This window comes from Primulina eburnea, chromosome 4, assembly GCF_022965805.1.
Source record: "Primulina eburnea isolate SZY01 chromosome 4, ASM2296580v1, whole genome shotgun sequence".
In the NCBI taxonomy this organism is placed as follows: domain Eukaryota; kingdom Viridiplantae; phylum Streptophyta; class Magnoliopsida; order Lamiales; family Gesneriaceae; genus Primulina; species Primulina eburnea.
In genome coordinates, this window is record NC_133104.1 from 38,115,046 (window position 1) to 38,134,125 (window position 19,080).

The window sequence follows — 19,080 nt, forward strand, 5'->3', positions numbered from 1 at the left end:
TAGAATCCTCTCGACGTATTCTTTCTATCCATGGGTCAATGTCCAAATTTCCTATTTTTAGAAAATATCTCGAAAAATCCCGTTCAACATTTTTTGTTGAACTACTTGTCGAATATTTATGAAATTTTATTATGAGGACAATTAGTATTTGTATTTATTGGGAATATACCTATCAGAGATAAGTTGACTTAAGCTTCTGATTTAAGATAAATAAATAAAAATATTGACTCGAGGATGATAAGTTATTTATGAAAACCAATATGAGAAAAGTTTATATAAGAATTATATCATAAGTTTTGGGCATTGTACTATAGAAGCTGATTTTGTGTTGATAGTTAATTGTGTGAGCAATATGTTTGGGTTATTAAGAATGTTAAGCGCTAACTTTAAATATGTAGGACATTGGAATATCTTGTGAGAAAATATCATCATGTTAAGGAATTTTTATTATTTTGGGATAACAAGTAGGCTACGACCTTACGTAAATAAAATAAGTTATGAGATATTGATGGGTATTAAGGAAATCATAGTACAATAAGTTTTGACTTTTATGGTACTAAGAATGATTCAAAGAGAATGACATTCAATGAACTCCTTCGTGTTAGAGTGTGACAGGCTCATGATCTTGATGAAAGTAAGATTTAATAAAAAAATAATTATTTGAGGTAACGACTAGGTTATAATTTTCGGGATATAAGTCAATAAGCTATAGATCGATATTGAGTTAAGTTTCAATATTCTATATGGGTTTTAAGTTTTGATATAGTATTTGGGATAATTTCAAGATAAGATAAAATTAGTATCAATTCACATATGTTTAGCGCCGACTTGATTCAACTCATTTCGGTAGATTTCGACGTCATCATAGGGATGAATTGGTTATCTAAGAGCCGCACAATAGTAGATTTCTAGAGTAAGAATGCCAAATTCTGAACCCCGAACCAAGAAGAAATCAGGTACCATGGCAATGCCAAGGAACATAAATACATTTTTCTATTTCCCAGACTTGGAAAGCCATAATATCGGGCGAAGAAATTTACCTAGCAATGGTAAACAAAGTGCAAGAAGTATATGAGCTGAAGTTGAAAGATATTCCAGTAATACGAAAATTTTCAGACGTTTTTCCAGAAAGGCTTCTTGGAATGGTCTCGGATGGTGAAGTAGATTTCGAGATAAATTCGGTACTTGATGATGCATCAATCTCCAATGCACTGTACCGAATGGCTCCAAATGAACTCAAGGAGCTAAAAGAATAACTCTAAGAGCTGTTTAAAAAAAAAACGGATTGACCAAGTGTATCTTTTGGGGGAGATCCAGTCCTATTTGTAAAGAAAAAGATGAAAGTATGAGATTGTGTATAGATTATAGAGAAATCAATAAGATCACAATCAAGAATAAATATCATTTTCCAATGATTGACAATTTCTTTCAACTTAATGGAGCTACAGTCTTCTCCAAGCTTGACCTGAAGACATGCTATCATCAGCTAAAGGTCAGAGCAGAAGACACCCCAATGTTAGCATTCGAAATAAGGTCATGTAGATCGAAATCAGGAGTATCAGTGGACCAAAAGAAATTAGAAGCAAATCTAGATTAGTTGAGACAAAAGAACGCAACCGAAATTAGAAGCTTCTTTGGATTACCAGGATATTAGCTGAAATTCATCGAGGGCTTCTCTTCAGTAGTCGTATCACTGACGAGACTAGCACAAAAGAAATATTAATTCAACTGAAGAGCAAGATGTGAAAGAGCTTTCAAAAATTAAAGGAGAAACTAGCATCTACACCAATGTTAGTATTATCTACTGTGGACTAGAATTTACCATTTACAGCGAAGCATCAAAGGAAGATCTCAGAGGCGTACTCATGGAGGACATGCTAGTCAACTAAAGCCGTATGAGCAAAACTACCATACTCACAATCTCGAGTTTGCAAGATTATTCCTTGCTTTGAAAATTTTGAAGCACTACCTCCATGGTTCCAAGTGTGAAATATTCACTCACTGGCCACCAAGTCTCAAATATTTGTTCATTAAAAAAAAGAATTAAAAATGAGTCAAAGACGGTGGATAGAGTTACTCAAGGACTGTGACTTGACAATAAGCTACTACGCCAGCAAGGCAAATAAGGTAGCCGATGCTTTGATTCAAACATGTATAAGATAACTAACATCACTCTCTGCGCAACCATGCCTTCGAGAAGCATTCAAGTTAAATCAGAGTCGAGACATGACACTAGAGAAGTTCAAAGAACAAGCCAAGGAAATAAAATCAGCAGATTTTCAAATGGACCCAGACGGAATCTTAAGGATGAAAGGACGATTGTGTGTGCTAGGCATCGACAATCTTCGATAAGAAGTGATGTAAGAGGCACATAAGTGAATATTCCCGATCCACCTAGTAGTACAAAGATGTATAGGGATTTAAAAGCAAGTTTCTAGTGAAGCATAATGAAAAGAGATGTCACCAAGTTTATATCTAAGTGACAAGTATGCCAACAAGTGAAGTGTCGATCATCACTGTGCAGGGAAGAAATAGATGAGACAGTCATAACTGAGCTAGAACTAATCCAAGAGACAATGGAAAAGTGATCATCATCAAAGACAGACTCAAGGCTGTATAAGACCAGCAAAAGAATTAGTCCGATCTTAAAAGGAGACTAATGTAATTCATATTGGGTGAAAATATAGAGTCTCACTAATGAAAGAATCATTAGATTCAGTAAAACTGAAAAAGTGAAATCTCGGTACGCAGGATTATTCAAAATTCTGGAGAGATTGTCACATTGGCTTACAGAATAGCATTGCCACCAGATATGTGTAGAATCCACAATGTATTCCACAAGTCCAAACTAAGAAAATAAACCTCGAACCCATGACATGTTATGGAGATTGAACCGCTCATGATCAAAGGTAACATGGGGGAAGAGCTGAAATATGAAGATGCCTATATTCATATTGTTGACACCAAGGATCAATTACTGAGACGACGTATCATTACATACGCCAAGGTACAATGGTCAAACATATAGAACGAGAAAACTACTTGGGAGTTTGAAGAGAAAATGCGCAAGCAATAACCCTACCTTTTCGAAAGTCAAGCCGACTCAAGTTTCGAGGACGAAACTTCTAATATGGAGGGAGGGATGTGAGAACCCAAATTTTTGGGCACGTAATTAGTTAAATATAGACATGTATAAGAATTTATTATTGAGTTATAATAAATTCAAAAATATAAATAATACATGGAAATCGAAATCCAGTGCAAGAACACAGTAAATTAAGGCTGGATATCCACCTAATTGGAAGAGAATATTACATACAAGGCAGCTTTTCTCAACAAGGAAGCATATCAATAATTTATGGAAGGAGCATCTCGCAATTTTGTAAGGAAAATCAATCGGTTTATGGTAGGATTTCTCACCCAGCACCTATAAATACCCCCTAAGCCTTTAAAAAAAATTTCACCCCTCATTCTAGCAAGCAATTTTCGAAACTTGATCTCACAAGTGCTCCCAAGAATTTTCGAAATTTTTGTTCCCAAAAATTGTGCACGAGTCATCCAAATTCTTCCGAAGTTTAAAAATTTGTTTCTCTCGCTCGAGTGCTCGGAATCCGATCTCCACCGTTCAAAATATGCTCCCATATGTTCCCAATAACATATCCAAATTTCGGAAAAATCCAGCGGTTAGTTTTTTGTTTTAGCTTCGCACGAAAACTGCCCATATTTTAGGCGGAAATTCAGCATACCTACGGTTTTTGTCCATAAACAGGTTAAAACTACATCCAAACCCGATCTCCACCGTTCATAACTTTTTCAATGTACTTTTAAACGTACTTTGAAATTTCGAGGCCGATCCAACGGTTCAATAAGGCGCAATGAATTTTTAAAGACGACTGATTTTTCGGGGGATGGTGTTGCTGCGTTTTCGAAGTGCCGATTGCATGATTCTTCTATGTTTCTCGAATTCTTCACGTTTTCTTCCGGTTTAAGGTAAGTGGACTTGTTTTAAACTTGAAATTTTCGGATTTATGCATGTGTTCTGTTTTCAAAAATAGTCGAGTACAATTCTTTTTCTACCCTTTTTCTTGTGTTTGTCATACGGTTTTGAGCACTGTGAGGAGTCGACTGTATATGGGTGTGAATCCCAACCATGACGTACCCTTACGCGGTGGGGGATATAACCGCTATACGGCCTCGCCCCCTTAGAGGAGTAAAAATTAGGGACTGATATCAATAAACTATAGAAAGTAGATGAATCTCAGTGTTGGTCAGTGTTATGCATGTGTTATGAAGGATGTTATGTAAGTCATGTGATTTCAAAATTTTATGCATGTTGTTATATTATGCTCAATACGATCCCCACTTCCTGAGTATTTCTCAAAATACTCACCCCTTACTCTACCTTCCCCAGATAAATCAGAAGAAGAAATAGAGAAAGAAGAATCAGACACCAGTTTTTGGACTGATAGTGGACGCATGAAGAATTTTAATTAAGAATAGGTTCTTGTGAGTTTTTAATTCAAGTTATAAACGCTTCCGCAGTTTTTTATCGTTTTCAGGGTTACTATTGTAAGGACGATTCCATTTTTATGGTATTTATGATATATAAATTGGTTTTGGTTTATACTGTACTACGAGGCTTGTTGTTTAGCAATTATGTGATTGTTGAATAACGTCGGCGTCGACTAACCCCGGTCTCGAGACGTGACACTTCGAGCTCAAAAAAATTCAATTTGAAGCATTATTTTCTAACAAGACGAGTGTCACTCTCATCCCACTTTGTCACAGCACAAACACACACAAGAAAATACAACCGAAAGGGTTTAAAATACCTGGTTGTGGAGGTGAAGGATTCTTGAAAAAGATGGCCAAGTGATGGAGAAGATGCAGAGTGGTACTTAGTTGATGCCATCAATATTTGTATAATTAATAGCTTGTAGTAATTTACAGTGCCACAGATGAACAGAAGAGGAAACAAAAAGGTCGAGTTTTCTACAAATTTTTAGGCTCAGTGCTCTCTTATGAATATATCCATCTTCTCAATAAAAATATTTGGTTTATCCTTCAAAGTAGTAGGCCTTAAAGCATTATATTGGATTATCAAAAACAAAAACCAAATTTTGTTTTTAAATAAAATCATGGGGACTTGAAGCATACGAGATTTTTTTTTTTTTTTTGGTTCCTTTTACTTTCAGATTTTTGTAGAATAAATATTAATTTTATGAAATTTTCAAAAACATGTCCCAAGTGTATGCAATATGTTCCTTTTTTATTCAACCAACCTAAACATACACTAGACTAGAATTAAATCGAACTAATTTTTGACAAAAATCAAACCAAGGAATATGGAAACAGAAAACTTGAACCCATTTGGCGAGTCGGTGTTCCTTCTTTTCTTCAATTCCTAACTCCACACAACCACAAGTCCACCACCATACAGAAAGACTTGAATAAAAAATTTAAATAGCCAATGGTGTTGGTATTAAGGACAAGAACCGGTTAAAACAGAATCGAACTAAAAAAAAAATTCATTAAAAAATGTAGCATAAAAATTGAATAAGATAAATTTAAATTTTTATTTATCAAAATAAATTATTTTTACTACTATTGTTTGGTAAAATTTATTATGATTTTGTAATATTTATGTCAACTAAACTCTATTAAAAAAATTAATAATATTATATTTTTATATAAATAAAAGTCCATTTATGCTAAAATATGAAACCAAACCTACATATACTTTTTTTAAGAATAAAACCACAGTTCCGAACTGAGGAACCAAATTAACAGAATGCAATCGAATAACCGATTGAATCAATGTTTTGCTCACCCTTGGCTTATTCCAAGGCACCAAATCTTGGGATCAGAACATAAGCTTTTTGAACATACATACAACGAAAAACAAATTGAGCGTCGTTCTGAAGACATCATCATATAATACCTTAACAAATGAAAAGCTCAAACGATTCATGGTTATGCTCCCTTTGTTTAGGACACATAAAATAACATTTAAGACCTAATTTCAAGATCAAGTACTGGTTGCTACGCAGAATAAAACTCGAACAGAAAATTCTTCTCCATTTTTTAGATTAGCGATCATGTAGTTACTGAGAATTTTAGTGTCGTTTTCTACGGCCAAATTTTCCTTTACTCTTGCCCTTTTTTCTGCCCTTCTTTTTATTCCCTTCACCAATAGCATGCTTGATGTCTCTGTCATTAACTTGAGGAGTGGAACGATGTAGCAGGTGGTTGACATCAAGGACGCCATTTCTGAAGTGACCTTCAATTGTCCTGAACACTCGGTCCCCTGGTCGACGCCTCTCTATTGCCTTTTTAGTGGAACTGCTGCTAGTAAAAACTCCAAATCTTCTTAGGATGACATTCTGAAATAACAATTGCTTAGCAATGCCATCGTTGAAAATCACGATGTTACATAATCACAGCCAGGGATAAAACTGAAGAAAATGTTGGCGGTAACCTCTTCAAGCATTTTTCCTTCTCTTTCCTTCTGGTTCTTCATTGCAACCCGTGCTACGCTAAGCGGTAAGCGATGTCTCTTTGGGGGCTGTTAAAGAAACATATAGTTAATATATGAACATTCCAAGCTCAATTATGCAGCAACAACCCAAGGACAAGCAAAGTTACCTTTCCACCTAGAGAGACTACTTTCCTGTTCTCCAAGTCCTTCTTTTGTTTCCATGTCATATATGAGGATTCTGAAATACATTCAAGTAAGTAGGTAACAACATTAATTCAGTGTATATTTTGGAAACAAAAAACCCTCAATTTGGGATCTATTAAATGTCTAGTTTGCAGTTTCGAGAAATAGAGAATAGGTTGAACCACATAATATTTGAAACAACGAATTTCGTGGGTGGTAATAGTACAAATCTTCATTAATAAATCCATAAATCAAAATCAAAACAGTGTGAAACAAATAAGTGATTCTCCCAACGTATAAAATGTCACAGAAGTGAAATCTCCGTAACAAGAATACCAAAGGGAACCATCTTCAAGCCGAAGAGGTCGGTCAGGTTGCAACAACTTTCTAAGAAATTTTAAAGACTATATGAAACAAACATTATATAGGAATATAAAAAATATTAAATGTTCGAAATACACAAAAACTCAATATCCATATCTTTCAGGATAGACTTGATATCCACTTTTGGTTCCTTGGATGACATTCTGAAATAACAATTGCTTAGCGATGTCATCGTTGAAAATCACGATGTTACATAATCACAGCCAGGGATAAAACTGAAGAAAATGTTGGCGGTAACCTCTTCAAGCATTTTTCCTTCTCTTTCCTTCTGGTTCTTCATTGCAACCCGTGCTACTCTAAGCGGTAAGCGATGTCTCTTTGGGGGCTGTTAATGAAACATATAGTTAATATATGAACATTCCAAGCTCAATTATGCAGCAACAACCCAAGGACAAGCAAAGTTACCTTTCCACCTAGAGAGACTACTTTCATGTTCTTCCTTCTTTTGTTTCCATGTCATATGAGAGGATTCTGAAATACATTCAAGTAAGTAGGTAACAACATTAATTCAGTGTATATTTTGGAAACAAAAAACCCTCAATTTGGGATCAATTAAATGTCTAGTTTGCAGTTTCGAGAAATAGAGAATAGGTTGAACCACATAATATTTGAAACAACGAATTTCGTGGGTGGTAATAGTACAAATCTTCATTAATAAATCAATAAATCAAAATCAAAACAGTGTGAAACAAATAAGTGATTCCCCCAACGTATAAAATGTGACAGAAGTGAAATCTCCGTAACAAGAATACCAAAGGGAACCATCTTCAAGCCGAAGAGGTCGGTCAGGTTGCAACAACTTTCTAAGAAATTTTAAAGACTATATGAAACAAACATTATATAGGAATATAAAAAATATTAAATGTTCAAAATACACAAAAACTCAATATCCATATCTTTCAGGATAGACTTGATATCCACTTTTGGTTCCTTGGATGACATTCTGAAATAACAATTGCTTAGCGATGTCATCGTTGAAAATCACGATGTTACATAATCACAGCCAGGGATAAAACTGAAGAAAATGTTGGCGGTAACCTCTTCAAGCATTTTTCCTTCTCTTTCCTTCTGGTTCTTCATTGCAACCCGTGCTACACTAAGCGGTAAGCGACGTCGCTTTGGGGGCTGTTAAAGAAACATATAGTTAATATATGAACATTCCAAGCTCAATTATGCAGCAACAACCCAAGGACAAGCAAAGTTACCTTTCCACCTAGAGAGACTACTTTCCTGTTCTCCAAGTCCTTCTTTTGTTTCCATGTCATATGAGAGGATTCTGAAGTACATTCAAGTAAGTAGGTAACAACATTAATTCAGTGTATATTTTGGAAACAAAAAACCCTCAATTTGGGATCTATTAAATGTCTAGTTTGCAGTTTCGAGAAATAGAGAATAGGTTGAACCACATAATATTTGAAACAACGAATTTCGTGGGTGGTAATAGTACAAATCTTCATTAATAAATCCATAAATCAAAATCAAAACAGTGTGAAACAAATAAGTGATTCTCCCAACGTATAAAATGTCACAGAAGTGAAATCTCCGTAACAAGAATACCAAAGGGAACCATCTTCAAGCCGAAGAGGTCGGTCAGGTTGCAACAACTTTCTAAGAAATTTTAAAGACTATATGAAACAAACATTATATAGGAATATAAAAAATATTAAATGTTCGAAATACACAAAAACTCAATATCCATATCTTTCAGGATAGACTTGATATCCACTTTTGGTTCCTTGGATGACATTCTGAAATAACAATTGCTTAGCGATGTCATCGTTGAAAATCACGATGTTACATAATCACAGCCAGGGATAAAACTGAAGAAAATGTTGGCGGTAACCTCTTCAAGCATTTTTCCTTCTCTTTCCTTCTGATTCTTCATTGCAACCCGTGCTACGCTAAGCGGTAAGCGATGTCTCTTTGGGGGCTGTTAATGAAACATATAGTTAATATATGAACATTCCAAGCTCAATTATGCAGCAACAACCCAAGGACAAGCAAAGTTACCTTTCCACCTAGAGAGACTACTTTCCTGTTCTCCAAGTCCTTCTTTTGTTTCCATGTCATATGAGATGATTCTGAAGTACATTCAAGTAAGTAGGTAACAACATTAATTCAGTGTATATTTTGGAAACAAAAAACCCTCAATTTGGGATCTATTAAATGTCTAGTTTGCAGTTTCGAGAAATAGAGAATAGGTTGAACCACATAATATTTGAAACAACGAATTTCGGGGGTGGTAATAGTACAAATCTTCATTAATAAATCAATAAATCAAAATCAAAACAGTGTGAAACAAATAAGTGATTCTCCCAACGTATAAAATGTGACAGAAGTGAAATCTCCGTAACAAGAATACCAAAGGGAACCATCTTCAAGCCGAAGAGGTCGGTCAGGTTGCAACAACTTTCTAAGAAATTTTAAAGACTATATGAAACAAACATTATATAGGAATATAAAAAATATTAAATGTTCGAAATACACAAAAACTCAATATCCATATCTTTCAGGATAGACTTGATATCCACTTTTGGTTCCTTGGATGACATTCTGAAATAACAATTGCTTAGCGATGTCATCGTTGAAAATCACGATGTTACATAATCACAGCCAGGGATAAAACTGAAGAAAATGTTGGCGGTAACCTCTTCAAGCATTTTTCCTTCTCTTTCCTTCTGGTTCTTCATTGCAACCCGTGCTACGCTAAGCGGTAAGCGATGTCTCTTTGGGGGCTGTTAATGAAACATATAGTTAATATATGAACATTCCAAGCTCAATTATGCAGCAACAACCCAAGGACAAGCAAAGTTACCTTTCCACCTAGAGAGACTACTTTCCTGTTCTCCAAGTCCTTCTTTTGTTTCCATGTCATATGAGAGGATTCTGAAGTACATTCAAGTAAGTAGGTAACAACATTAATTCAGTGTATATTTTGGAAACAAAAAACCCTCAATTTGGGATCTATTAAATGTCTAGTTTGCAGTTTCGAGAAATAGAGAATAGGTTGAACCACATAATATTTGAAACAACGAATTTCGGGGGTGGTAATAGTACAAATCTTCATTAATAAATCAATAAATCAAAATCAAAACAGTGTGAAACAAATAAGTGATTCCCCCAACGTATAAAATGTGACAGAAGTGAAATCTCCGTAACAAGAATACCAAAGGGAACCATCTTCAAGCCGAAGAGGTCGGTCAGGTTGCAACAACTTTCTAAGAAATTTTAAAGACTATATGAAACAAACATTATATAGGAATATAAAAAATATTAAATGTTCGAAATACACAAAAACTCAATATCCATATCTTTCAGGATAGACTTGATATCCACTTTTGGTTCCTTGGATGACATTCTGAAATAACAATTGCTTAGCGATGTCATCGTTGAAAATCACGATGTTACATAATCACAGCCAGGGATAAAACTGAAGAAAATGTTGGCGGTAACCTCTTCAAGCATTTTTCCTTCTCTTTCCTTCTGATTCTTCATTGCAACCCGTGCTACGCTAAGCGGTAAGCGATGTCTCTTTGGGGGCTGTTAATGAAACATATAGTTAATATATGAACATTCCAAGCTCAATTATGCAGCAACAACCCAAGGACAAGCAAAGTTACCTTTCCACCTAGAGAGACTACTTTCCTGTTCTCCAAGTCCTTCTTTTGTTTCCATGTCATATGAGATGATTCTGAAGTACATTCAAGTAAGTAGGTAACAACATTAATTCAGTGTATATTTTGGAAACAAAAAACCCTCAATTTGGGATCTATTAAATGTCTAGTTTGCAGTTTCGAGAAATAGAGAATAGGTTGAACCACATAATATTTGAAACAACGAATTTCGGGGGTGGTAATAGTACAAATCTTCATTAATAAATCAATAAATCAAAATCAAAACAGTGTGAAACAAATAAGTGATTCCCCCAACGTATAAAATGTGACAGAAGTGAAATCTCCGTAACAAGAATACCAAAGGGAACCATCTTCAAGCCGAAGAGGTCGGTCAGGTTGCAACAACTTTCTAAGAAATTTTAAAGACTATATGAAACAAACATTATATAGGATATAAAAAATATTAAATGTTCGAAATACACAAAAACTCAATATCCATATCTTTCAGGATAGACTTGATATCCACTTTTGGTTCCTTGGATGACATTCTGAAATAACAATTGCTTAGCGATGTCATCGTTGAAAATCACGATGTTACATAATCACAGCCAGGGATAAAACTGAAGAAAATGTTGGCGGTAACCTCTTCAAGCATTTTTCCTTCTCTTTCCTTCTGGTTCTTCATTGCAACCCGTGCTACGCTAAGCGGTAAGCGATGTCTCTTTGGGGGCTGTTAAAGAAACATATAGTTAATATATGAACATTCCAAGCTCAATTATGCAGCAACAACCCAAGGACAAGCAAAGTTACCTTTCCACCTAGAGAGACTACTTTCCTGTTCTCCAAGTCCTTCTTTTGTTTCCATGTCATATGAGAGGATTCTGAAGTACATTCAAGTAAGTAGGTAACAACATTAATTCAGTGTATATTTTGGAAACAAAAAACCCTCAATTTGGGATCTATTAAATGTCTAGTTTGCAGTTTCGAGAAATAGAGAATAGGTTGAACCACATAATATTTGAAACAACGAATTTCGTGGGTGGTAATAGTACAAATCTTCATTAATAAATCATAAATCAAAATCAAAACAGTGTGAAACAAATAAGTGATTCCCCCAACGTATAAAATGTGACAGAAGTGAAATCTCCGTAACAAGAATACCAAAGGGAACCATCTTCAAGCCGAAGAGGTCGGTCAGGTTGCAACAACTTTCTAAGAAATTTTAAAGACTATATGAAACAAACATTATATAGGAATATAAAAAATATTAAATGTTCGAAATACACAAAAACTCAATATCCATATCTTTCAGGATAGACTTGATATCCACTTTTGGTTCCTTGGATGACATTCTGAAATAACAATTGCTTAGCGATGTCATCGTTGAAAATCACGATGTTACATAATCACAGCCAGGGATAAAACTGAAGAAAATGTTGGCGGTAACCTCTTCAAGCATTTTTCCTTCTCTTTCCTTCTGGTTCTTCATTGCAACCCGTGCTACGCTAAGCGGTAAGCGATGTCTCTTTGGGGGCTATTAAAGAAACATATATTTAATATATGAACATTCCAAGCTCAATTATGCAGCAACAACCCAAGGACAAGCAAAGTTACCTTTCCACCTAGAGAGACTACTTTCCTGTTCTCCAAGTCCTTCTTTTGTTTCCATGTCATATGAGAGGATTCTGAAGTACATTCAAGTAAGTAGGTAACAACATTAATTCAGTGTATATTTTGGAAACAAAAAACCCTCAATTTGGGATCTATTAAATGTCTAGTTTGCAGTTTCGAGAAATAGAGAATAGGTTGAACCACATAATATTTGAAACAACGAATTTCGGGGGTGGTAATAGTACAAATCTTCATTAATAAATCAATAAATCAAAATCAAAACAGTGTGAAACAAAGCAGTGATTCCCCCAACGTATAAAATGTGACAGAAGTGAAATCTCCGTAACAAGAATACCAAAGGAAACCATCTTCAAGCCGAAGAGGTCGGTCAGGTTGCAACAACTTTCTAAGAAATTTTAAAGACTATATGAAACAAACATTATATAGGAATATAAAAATATTAAATGTTCGAAATACACAAAAACTCAATATCTTTCAGGATAGACTTGATATCCACTTTTGGTTCCTTGGAATCCTCAGTAGCAGAAGATCGTGCATTGGCTCCTTGCCCCTTCTTAGCCATTTATATCCTTCTTCTTAGTTGCAAAGATGAAAGGAAAACAAAAAAAAATAACAGCCTAATTCAGCAAAATAATTCGAGAGAAAATAAATATAAAGTGTTCTGTCCATAATAAACAACAAACATTATAACGTCCATGAATTGCTCATAAAAAGATTCATAGTAAATATACCATAACATTATGCATAACGAAAGGAAGTTCTCTCAGAATAGCACAAGAACAAAAATGAACCACACACTGAGACAATTCCCCAAATTGAAAACAAGAACCGGTGAATAGCAAAGAAAAAAAAAACTTCTGTCACTTCAACTGTCACGTTTCGCCCTTTTTCCATCAAATATAGCATAACCAATCACATGTTTTATCACATTGGATGTCATGAAACAAGTTTAAGCTGAATTTTCCCACCTAAATTATCAAATTTAAACCATTTGTCTCCAACTACAGTTATGTTTTCCCCCAACTGGCAAGACCCTAACAAAAAAACACAATCCTTTGTGAAGCTATCAACGAGTTTTTTTAACAATCCAAATGTGTACACAGAAAACCTGAAGGAAGCATCATTTTACCTAAAATCGGAAAGGCAAAACCTAGAAATCTGAAACTAAACCTGAAAATCGAATTTCCGCCGCACGCCGACAGCCACCGCTTTAGAACTGTGGCCCAATACATTAGATCAAATATGATGATCGTAGCGCAATAACTCATTCGAATATTGGGCCAATCAATACTTCTCCAATGTATAATACGATTGATAAATATATATATATATATATATATATATATATATATATATATATATATATACGAGTAAAAGGCATACAGGTGATACAGAGAAAATAAGTGAAAGGGGTACGTACAATAGATTGGAAGGGAGAGAAAACAGAAACCCTAATTTCCCGCAATGGATGTGTGATCGAATGCGAATTTCACGAAAATCTTCGCGTTGATCTCTCTGTGTGCATCTGTGATTTGATGCTTGATTCTGTTATCAGCAAACGGACGGACGAAGGAGAGTGGGCAACACACAACTGGGAATGGAGGCTGGAGTCCACCACCCGTGTAATTTCTCCATTATGAACAAAACACGACTGACTACTTTTTTTTTAATCTACAGAAGCAGAGTTGTTATATATACTAGTACACCGACGCACACGTTGTTTGTACGATAATTTTTTTATAATTTATTTGGTTTATATTTAAATGAGGATCAAAATATATTTATAAAAAATAATGAGTGGCTACATTATAATTTTGATATATGAACTAAAAAAATAAATAAATAAAGGAATAAAAAAAGACCATGACACCAAAAGTTAGTTACTCTAAATGTCTTGCATTAAGAAACATAGACTTTATCCGCTAAACTGCATATGACTTGCATTAATTTTTTAATACTTTATTAATATATATATAATTAGTAAAACAGACCATGACACCAAAAGTTAGTTACTCTAAATGTCTCTTACTTAATAATATAGTATAATTAATATAGTATAGATATATATTATGATAAAATATATTGTGTTTGATATGATTTTAAATTGAAAAATTAATTTTGTGATTTGTATTATCCCAACTGAACTTTAAGATAGTTGAGTAAATGAACATGAAGAATCAGTTTACTTAGAGTTGCCAAAGCTGAATTATTGTATGAAGTATTTCGTACCAACAATACCCGATTTTTCATGAACTTATCATTCATTTAGGCTATTTGGATTCATCGCATAAGTTCAAGTGTTCAATCTTTCAAGAGTCCAACTGCTTTCAAGATTTCTTAGCACACACTTAAGTTATACATCATATAATTGAGAATCAATTTGTGTTTAGTATTTTCATTTCGAATTACTTGTAAAATGTCAGTTAGTATACTTTTCAATGTTGCTTAGGTAAGTAAGTTAAAGTAGGAGTTTCAATTGGACAGTAATAAAGTCCTACTGAATCGATTTGTTACAAAATTTGTAATCTACAAAAGCTTCTAGTAATATCATTCTCACAAAAGGGGTGATTTCTGAGTTATTCAAATATGCGAACATCCAAAAACATTTTTGTGTTATTTACATTTCATCCAGTTTATCATTGATAACTCAACGGTCTTTCTTACTTAACAATTTTTTAGTTTTCAATATGTCATTCTAGCTTCTTTTCGTACAAAACTTATCTGATTAGCTACCTGATATTGAATTGACGAGAATTAAAAAATTCAAAGTTGTTAACCCAAACAAATTTTTGGACAAGCTAGTGTGTGATTGTTTATACAACACCCCCTTCTAACCAATCACTCGATCCTAATAGAGGGTATTTTGATAAAAAGGCCTATTTTATTATAGGATCCAAATGGCATGGTATCGCACCTTGAGGAAGGGATACATCATCATCCACTTATATGTATAGTCCAACTTTTATCGGGCTTAGGGTTTACAAAAAGTGAATCAAACATATTTTATGGTTGGCATGTTTACTGGTTATGGGGGTCGGTCTGGTTCTGGATCCACCTATGTAAAAATTAGTAAGAATCAATCCAATCCAAATCGGTTCATGTTCCAAGGTACAAGCTATATACCTTGGAACCAATCCGATCCACTACACAAATCGGTAGTGGATGGACCGGTTCCGAACAATTTTTTTTAATTAAATTATGGACATGAGCAGGTATACCATGGAGATTTTTTTTTACCGCTCTAGTGTGCCTTGATGAAGAAACAAGTGCTAGGACAGAACATGTCGTGATAGGGTGGTTATTTTTTACCTCCCAGCGCGATGCGATAAGAAAAAAGCTCGAGCAAATTGGAGAAAAATAATTGCGGTCATAAAACATGAGTTGCACTATACTAAAATATTGAGTAAATTCAAGAAAATTAATTGTTTTAAATTATTTTGTTAGAAAAGCTCGATCATTAAACATTAAAACTCATCATGATCTACTAAAATGTATTTGGAATACTCCGAATCTTCTTTGTCACTTGAGCTTGCAAATTCGTCTATCGCTCCGACATTCCTGTTCTTTTTTCTATCGTATACCAATCTTATAAACATGTTAGCATGCTAAGCGTTTTCGTTTTTAAATTAGTTATTTGTTCGCCAATGGTTCCGCTGCATGTTGAAAATGATGATTCGGAAGCAACGTTTGAATATTGAATAGCTTGGATTCGGAAGCTTCGATCCAGTTCTGGGTCGAACCGATCCATTAAACATGTATATGTTACGGTATGATAATGAAACAATAAAAACCTAATCATGTGAACTAAACAAAACCTAAGGATGAGATAAACATTTTTACATAATTCAACGTTTAACTCAAATTTTATAATAATTGAAGCTCAAAAATAATTATTATATTTCTATCTTCCAATTTATGGTCATATTGTTTGTCATCTTATCCTAAATTCAAACTATTTTTAATTATATTGATGTGATCGATACAAATTTGGGGTGTTCATTCATTTTTTTTCTTGGGTTAATTTTGATTCCAATATATTGGTTCAATTCAATTGTTAGCATGCCCCCAAATTTTATAGATCGAGATTTAAATTATCACTCCTCACATCAAATCGAAAGAGAGCCTTTTCAATTTTTTGAAGTTTAATGTCATTCAAACCAACTTTAGATTATACCTATAATATATGAATATGTTCTAGAAGAGTTAACCAGATTCATTTTTGTATTTGTGAGATGAATTGACTCAATCTATTATCATAGTGAAAAATAATATTTTGACTTAAAAAATTAATATTTTTTTACTTAAATCAATATATAGTAAATAATATTTTTTCATAACCTGACTATAAAATGATATTTTTATAATAAAAAATATTATTTTGAAAAAACAATATTTTTTATGAATCGAATCAGAGATATATAACATAAAATGAGTAGGTCTTTTGTGAGACGGTCTCACGAATATTTGTTTGTGAGATGAGTCAACCCTACTGATATTCACAATAAAAAGTAATGCTCTTAGCATAAAAAGTAGAGTAGGTATCTTGTGAGACGGTCTCACGAATCTTTATCTGTGAGACGAGTCAAAACTACTGATATTCGCAATAAAAAGTAATACTCTTAGCATAAAAAGTAATTTTATTTCATGGATGACCCAAATAAGATATCTGTCTCACAAAATGCGATCCGTGAGACCGTTTCACATAAATTTTTGTCTAAAAAGTAATACTTTTTCATGGATGACCTAAATAAGAGATCTGTCTCACAAAATACGACCAATAAGACTGTCTCACACAAGTTTTTGCTATGACTTGTGAGATAGTCTAACATATTAATTTTTTCATTAATATACTATATTGGTGAAGGAAACCCTCTACGAAATTAATTGGATACATGTCAAAGATATTGATTACTCTATTATCACCATCTCTCTATGTAGAAAAATAAACACATCAATTGACACGTCTTCCGTATGTTCATAATTAAAAATTATTAGTCAAATACAACCTTGACTCGCATTATCTCATATAAAATCATTTGGGGAAGGGTGCTTATATTATTGAAATAAAATAAAAGGCAACGAAGACATGTGATATGATTTAGAAAATGGTGTATTAATAAGTGTAAAATAATATTCAATGATAAAATCGTCGGATTGACTCCGCATTTATCATTGAGCATGCTATTAGATGAGGAAAATGCCGATAAATTTTGAAGATGGTGGCACCAACCGGAACCACCATGAGTCAAGGCCAAGCCGCCTTGGCCACCACCTTCACCGCCACACCGCCGCAGGCTTCTCCCGACTAGGAGTTAGAATCTTGTTGTTATCTATGGTGGTTGGCCTCTTTTATCTTGTTCTAAGCCACTCTTCTGTTCCTATTCAGTTGCTTCAAAGATCTTATTCATTGAACAACTTGTCTCCAACTTGTAAGCCAGATCGAGAGACTGCTTCATCTTCATCAAATGTAAAGACACATGAGTTTATGTCTAATAATGAAGACCTACCATCTTATGTAAGTTGCTTTCGATTTACTTCTAGTTATTTTTTTATTTTTTTTTTAGAAAATTTCATATTAGAAAGTACTTAAATTTTGATAATTCTCACATGCAATACACGAATATAATATATTCGGTTGGACTCAGTAATTTTGACATGGTCTCGATTGATTAGTACAGAGATGAAATCAAGAAACTGGAGAGTGCATTAAAGAAAGCAGCAATGGAAGACAGCAAAACAGTGATTATCACCACATTAAACGCAGCATGGACTGAGCCAAACTCAATCTTCGATATTTTTCTTGAGAGCTTTAGCATCGGATATCAAACACAGAGCCTTGTGAATCATGTGGTGGTTGTGGCATTGGATCAAACTGCATATTCCCGTTGCCGCACCGTGCATCCTCACTGTTTTGCCCTCACCACCTCCGGAGTCGACTTCTCTGGCGAGGCCACCTTCATGTCTCAGGATTACTTGAAGATGATGTGGAGAAGGATTGATTTCCTCAGGGTGGTTCTTGAGTTGGGTTATAGTTTCATATTTTCGGTACGTTCTTATCTACATCTGTTGTCAAATTTTCATCACCAAAAGTATTTGAGGCTTGCCCACATTCTGAAATTACACAATTAAACTTGAAAAAACATATCCATTTTTCAGGATGCAGATGTAATGTGGCTGAGAGATCCATTTCCCAGATTTGACCCAGACGCCGACTTCCAAATTGCTTGTGATGTGTACAAGTCTAACTCCACCGATCCAGACAATATCCCCAATGGAGGCTTCAAGTACGTCAAATCCAATCATCGTACAATCAAATTCTACAGATTCTGGTACAGAGGGAGGCAGTATTTCCCAGGAAAACACGATCAAGATGTGCTGGACATGATAAAGATGCATCCTTACATTAGCGAAATCGAATTGGAGATGAGGTATTTGGACACCTCCTATTTTAGTGGGTTCTGTGAGCCAAGTAAAGATCTCGATGTGGTGTGCACGATGCATGCGAATTGCTGTGTTGGGTTGGGGAAGAAGATTCATGATCTCAGAATGGTGATTGAAGATTGGAGAAGATACATGCACACTTCTGTCATAGGATCTTGGAGTGCTCCATGGCAATGTAGGTGAAAATCCAATCACTAAATTTGGCCACAAACAAACTGATAGAATAGATTCTCAACATTTTCATGTTTATGCGATCCATCATCTATAATTAAAACTACTGAAGTTGAATCTATAGGATGTTATTAACTGTACTCAATTCAGAAACAAAAAATCAGATACAAACACAAA

General features: G+C 34.4%; 3 protein-coding genes across 5 annotated transcripts in view; 1 reads left to right on the top strand and 2 right to left on the bottom strand.

Moving 5' to 3' along the window:
- The window catches only part of LOC140831123 (uncharacterized), a 29,738-nt gene extending 16,213 nt beyond the window's left edge, over positions 1–13,525 (bottom strand). Inside the window, exons 1-4 of one of the 2 annotated variants that reach the window (XR_012117795.1) lie at positions 13,421–13,525; positions 12,748–12,866; positions 12,274–12,344; positions 12,058–12,193 (exon numbers count right to left, since the gene is read on the bottom strand). The gene's annotated coding sequence lies outside the window, so the exon portion shown is untranslated. Of the gene's footprint in view, positions 1–12,057; positions 12,194–12,273; positions 12,345–12,747; positions 12,867–13,420 lie in introns of those variants that run through there. The other variant, XM_073194907.1, reaches the window with a different exon arrangement.
- Positions 5,917–8,369, bottom strand: LOC140831128 (uncharacterized). Of its 2 annotated transcripts, none has more exons than XM_073194915.1 (3): positions 8,251–8,369; positions 6,479–6,565; positions 5,917–6,383 (listed from the first exon to the last, which is right to left on the bottom strand). In XM_073194915.1, the coding sequence occupies exons 1-3, from the start codon at positions 8,308–8,310 to the stop codon at positions 6,117–6,119; spliced, it is 414 nt and encodes a 137-aa protein (XP_073051016.1). In that variant the 5' UTR covers positions 8,311–8,369; the 3' UTR covers positions 5,917–6,116. The 2 variants fall into 2 exon arrangements, with proteins under 2 accessions (XP_073051016.1, XP_073051014.1); XM_073194913.1 differs by lacking the exon at positions 8,251–8,369 and adding an exon at positions 6,646–6,765.
- Positions 13,526–17,345: 3,820 nt separating the features above from the next.
- LOC140831130 (uncharacterized protein At4g15970-like) lies at positions 17,346–19,024 on the top strand. Its single transcript, XM_073194917.1, has 3 exons — positions 17,346–17,806; positions 17,965–18,336; positions 18,448–19,024. Exons 1-3 carry the CDS (start codon positions 17,480–17,482, stop codon positions 18,913–18,915), a joined length of 1,167 nt encoding a protein of 388 aa, XP_073051018.1. The 5' UTR covers positions 17,346–17,479; the 3' UTR covers positions 18,916–19,024.
- The last annotated feature ends 56 nt before the right edge of the window (positions 19,025–19,080 follow it).